We start from the raw sequence: 5,235 nt of genomic DNA on the forward strand, positions 1-5,235 counted from the left end.
GCCCAGGTATTTGACTTGTGTTTTTGGGGTCAGCCTAGTTTAGTAAATTTTCAGGGGGATCCATATCGGTACCTTGTCCGCATTGATACTGAGTCCTACTTCTTCCGCCTACTTACGTATCTCCCTAAGTGTACATTCCATTAAGGAGCTGAGGGTCGATGGACACCCGTAATAAGTATGCTTATGTCATCTGCATAAGCTGTTATTATTGGGGCCTTCCCTTTATATCTCTTGATGAGGTCGTCGACCACCAGATTCCCAGGAATCACCAGGAATCTCTGAGGTATGGCCCTGTGTACCTCTTTTACCATGGAAGCGGTGCTTCACTTCGATTACACCCGTCTACAACCTAGGACGTTCTTTATCCAAAGGTTGATGGGTGTATGTTAGTTGCTTCTAGGCGATTTGTTATTTCGTTCGTTCCACGTTACTAAATGCTCCGGAGATATCAATAACCATATTCGATGGTTGCTATTAACAAGTGAAGTGCCGTCTCCATCGAATTCCTGATGTGCAAATCCAACAGCTTTTCTAGTGTTTTTGGTACAAATTTTTTATGCAATACCTATCGGTCTGTAATCTTTGGGACTCACATGACAGCGCTTTCCTGCCTTTGGGAGGAAGACAACTCTCGAGGTTCTTCATTGGATAGTGATATAGCCCTTACTTAGACATGCTGAGTATATTGCGGAAAGTCAGGGGGTAATTACCTCTTTGGTCACCTCCATCATGGCTGGGAATACCCCGTCCAGTCCTGGTGCTTTTGTACCCGCAAAGAACTCTATTGCCCAGTGGATTCTCTTAACAGTTAACAGATCTGTTTGGGGGTTGTTGTTCCTCAGTTGCTAGGTCCTGATGCTCTTTGCCATCAGTGACCTCGGTGCATTCAGGGAAATGCGCCTTTATTAGTGTTGTTGGGGCTTCATCACTTCATCTGTATGGTGGGCTGCTTTGAAAGCAGCTTCCAGGTGCTTTCTCAATGTTGGAGCAGAAGGTCCTCCACGATTTCGTTGTGCCTTATGTATTTCCTTCTTGTAACTCCTAAGTAGGATTTTGTATTCCACATTGACGATCTCTTCGTTCACTTGTTTGGCGATCTTAAAGAACTCCTTGAGGTTGTTACTTTGAGGAGAAAGATCCCGGTTCCACCAGAGTGGCTTGGATAGCCTATCGTTGTATAGGATCTCTAGGGACCTCTCTATATCTTCCGCAGATTTCATTGAGCCCGGATTCGCGAGCTTCGAAGGAACTGTCTTTTTGAAACTGTTCCTAGTTTGTATCTCGGGTGTTTCTATAGACCTTTATCTTCGAGGAGTGTTTGAATTCGCACTTGAAATGAATGAACCTACGATCTGAAAAGGATGGTACCAGATACCGGTACCAGATATCGAAGTCCTCTTTCGCGTAACGAGTATTAGTTTTAGCACGTTTAACGAGGTGGGAACAACGAGAGTGTGTTCCTCCTCCACATTTGCTACGTCTAACTTAGTTGATAATATAAAGTCTACCAATTTAGAGCTCTAGCAAAGGGTCGAGCTAAGAATTTATAAAAATCGCGTACGAATTGGGAAAGGATACTAGGAAGATCAGCCTATATACATGAACGAAGAATATCACCCGTCAGCTCTTTGTTGGCTGCGGTATCGCCCATTGGCGAGAACGCCCACCCTACCATGATCCTTCAGGGCCACCTATTAATCGTCAGGATCCCTCCAACAAAGACTGCGGTGGGTCACATCTCCTTCAAACGACGCTGCATGGTTCCGATATAGTCTATTTAGTCTTGTTTCATTTCAAAAACCAATTTTATTTAAGCAATCCATGAATATTCATCTACTTTCCTATTAAACTTAACCTAAAATAGAACCTATACCCTAATATACTCATGATATTCGAAATTTTCTTTCATTTACAGGGTATTACTATACAGAATATGCGGGGGGAAAGAGTATCATATGGGCGAGGTAGGGTATAATGATATATTTAAATATATAAAAATGGTTATGAGTATGTTTAGATATGTGCAAGAACTAGATTACGTGTTCATTATAGGAACACTAAAACTTTAAACTTTATTAATTTAACTTGGTCCGTGCAAAACCAGACAAAAACCGGGTATATGGAGAATCGACCAAGAGCATGAGTAATACGTGTATAAGACCATGATCACGGTTGAAGACCAACGAATAGTTACCACACAGTCATGTTTTTCATATGGCTTACTTGTTTCATGATAATCACTGACGAGACGAATAATAACTTTGAATAATAACGCAGAAAGATCTTTCGTGGTGTGTTGGATGAGGTGATTTGATGGGTGGATGAGTATGATGATGTGTGTGATTGTGAAGATTAGCTGCATAGATGATGAGATGAATGCGGGGCAACCGAAATCAAAAACTGTAAGAATAATCGATATTAATACACTACTCATTTGTTGCATGTCCGACTTAGACCCTGGACAGGAATACCCATTTCGTTTATACCGAAACAGGTTTATATAACAGGGTTTCGCATATCGGGTATAATTTCGAAAGAAAGATATAACGAAAAACTAAATCCGAGGCGGGTTCGATGCTTCCCGGCTGGAGACCGAGTTTCTACTCGAGGTCTGAAGGTGGCCCAAGATTGTACCAGCCGCAGGTCACATCTGCTGCTGCCGAGGCCAGGGGTCAATGACCGCTGTCCATCTACTGCGTGAGGTTATGTACGCTGGCACATATGGATCGATCGTGGGGCGACTGGTGTATTTGAAGAGTCACTCAGAGCATCCCCATTGGTCGAACTTGTCCAGGTGAAAAGTACAGATCACACCCATCTGGTTTATCGGAGGAGCAATTCGATGCCCTCGGCTACCGCCTCATCCGAGTGTCGAACGGTGGGGTTCAACCGGTGGTACGGTGGTACGGGCACGTGACCAATAGAGGTCTCCGGGAATACCCAATCCGCAACTTCTCGACCAGCTTTTCAGTACGTAGGTACTAGTGGTGCTAATCCTAAGCGGAAAGAACAGAACATTTTTCAACGGGTCGCTGCAGCTGGGTGGATAATTACCTCAACAGAATTGCACCACTATTTGAGAAAAATTTTACCACACTGGGGCGCTCGTTTTCCAGATGGTCGAACGGCTGCCAATGTATTGGCGATATATATTTTCTCCGTCCACGGCGTGGAGCTAACACTTTGCCCTGGTAGGAATCTTGACTTTGGCTTGACCTTGGAATGGACACTGAGCCGGCCTTAAGCGTATATATTTTCACTACCGGTCACGATGACGGCCACGAGGAGAAAAAGAAAGAGGCTGGGACTATTAAGTACTGCAACCCACGTGGTTTTCACACTTTCTATGGTCTTTTTCTGTTATACCAAATGCAGGCACAGCAATATTTAATAAAATATGCTGCAAAGCAGAAACATTGCATATTAAAGTGTTGCCACTCGATCGCAAAACATATGTTGATAAGCTTTATCAAAGCTCACCAGATCTTAAGCTCGAATTCTGTTACGGCCTAGTTTTAGGCTGTTATTTCGGAGTTGATATTTCCAATAAATAAGGCACGACAAGCGTCGAATATTACAGGCTTCTGTCACCAGTCCGGTGATGCGGGCCTGTCGTGTGCCATGTAGCAGGAGCTGCCAGAAGGCGCTTTTCCTTACTCTCCAGCATTACTACCGTTAGGTCATCCGTACTGTAATGAGACATAAGATGAGCATGGATTCCCTTCCGTACTAGTACGTTATTTTCGTGCTTACCGATATTGAGTAGAGTAGGTTGTAATTTGAGGACTTAAGTCCGGCTAAAGTTATGTCAGCGGGCCCTTGCTCCATGGCAATGGGGAGCTCCGCCGATGCTATTTTGCCTTAGGAAGGTTGAGCTGCAGCACCCTTAGTGTCATGGGTGGCTAACTCACACCCTCATCCTCACACGACGGGTTGACTATAATTGTCAGGTCATCGTCCTCCTCTTCCTCCGAGTCGTCCAGCGCAAGACAATGGGCGGCCGCCACTATGGTCTCCAGACCTAGGTCTTTCTCGACCTCGCCTGCCTGCAGGGTGTGCGCATCTTTGTCTTCGGGGTGGCGCTTTTTAAGACGCAGGTATACACTACCTACGCCCCACGCCATTTTCCCGAACTTGGGATACAGCAGGTCCTCTGCCTCCTTGCTGATCTGGAGGATCACATGCTGGCCCCCCTCACTGGGTAATGGGTTACCAGCATGCAGAACTGTCCAGTCTGCCGTTGGCACGTCTTGGTTCTGCCTCTGCAGCAGCTTAAGCGCTCGCTCTCCTTGGACAGCAATGGGGAAGAGCACTTTCGCCTTTGGAACAGATGGGATCAGCTCCCTGTTTACCACCTCCAACTTGGCCCCCTCCCACAGAGCTTCCAATTGGGGCACCTTCTGAACCAGCCACTGCCGAGTGGGGTCGTCGTTGCATTTGAGGATCTTGACACCGTTCAGCCATCCCGCTCCATCGAAGGTGGGCATGGGAGCGCTGGGGTCATCCTCCATTCGCGAGAAGAGCGATTCGACAAGCTGCGCGTGGACTAGCTTCCACTGCACCGCCGTCATCTTTCCATTCTCGTCACTGCGGTCAATCAAGGCCACAATAAGGTGTCTCTTGGACACCTCGCTCATGGCCTTCTGCCTAGGCTTCCTCGTCTTTGGCTGTGGGGTGGCCACCTTGGGCCCGCGTTGCCGCTTGCTCGCCGGCGTGTCTTTGGCAGCACTCTCGATCGAGCGTTGCCTCTTGGTGGCCAACATCTCCTCCACCTTGTTGGCGAATCCACCGTTTGTTGCCTTCATCTGCGGCAACTGCGCGTAGTATTCGCGGCCCTCCTGTACCCGTTTCTCAGCCCAGGCTAGCTTGGACTTCTCCTCTTGGGAGATATCCGCCTTGCCTTGGAGCCGGCTCTGTAACTTGAGGGCCGCCTTATACTGTGCCTTTGCCTTCATCCCCTCCCTGGAACGCTTCGGCCCTTCCCTACGCAGGGAGCTGGTACCTGGTTCCGGCGAGCGGAGAAGGCTTTCCTCTTCGGTCTTGCTAAGGGATAGCACGCTCTCCAGGTCCGAGTCTGCATCGACAACGGCACCCGCGCGGCTCACCCTGCAACGCGTCGTTTTTGTGGCAGTAGTATTACAACTGACATGACCTGCTCCCGCCATGCCCGAGGTGTGACCGCTGGCGACACGCAGAGAGGATTGCTCCTCCCCGTGCCCGCCGGTGGTAGCAGTC

General features: G+C 47.8%; 1 protein-coding gene across 2 annotated transcripts; it reads right to left on the reverse strand.

Moving 5' to 3' along the window:
- Positions 1 to 1,605: 1,605 nt before the first annotated feature.
- Positions 1,606 to 5,022, reverse strand: LOC117186728. Of its 2 annotated transcripts, XM_033387846.1 has the most exons (3): positions 3,754 to 5,022; positions 3,055 to 3,689; positions 1,606 to 2,996 (listed from the first exon to the last, which is right to left on the reverse strand). In XM_033387846.1, the coding sequence occupies exon 1, from the start codon at positions 4,953 to 4,955 to the stop codon at positions 3,903 to 3,905; it is 1,053 nt and encodes a 350-aa protein (XP_033243737.1). In that variant the 5' UTR covers positions 4,956 to 5,022; the 3' UTR covers positions 1,606 to 2,996; positions 3,055 to 3,689; positions 3,754 to 3,902. The 2 variants fall into 2 exon arrangements, with proteins under 2 accessions (XP_033243737.1, XP_033243735.1); XM_033387844.1 differs by having other exon boundaries at positions 1,606 to 3,689.
- Positions 5,023 to 5,235: the final 213 nt, after the last annotated feature.

Source organism: Drosophila miranda, chromosome XR, assembly GCF_003369915.1.
Source record: "Drosophila miranda strain MSH22 chromosome XR, D.miranda_PacBio2.1, whole genome shotgun sequence".
NCBI lineage: Eukaryota > Metazoa > Arthropoda > Insecta > Diptera > Drosophilidae > Drosophila > Drosophila miranda.

Excerpts from the sequence above, each read along its gene's own strand:
- LOC117186728 (XM_033387846.1), bottom strand. The coding sequence starts at position 4,955 with ATGAAGGCAAAGGCACAGTATAAGGCGGCCCTCAAGTTACAGAGCCGG.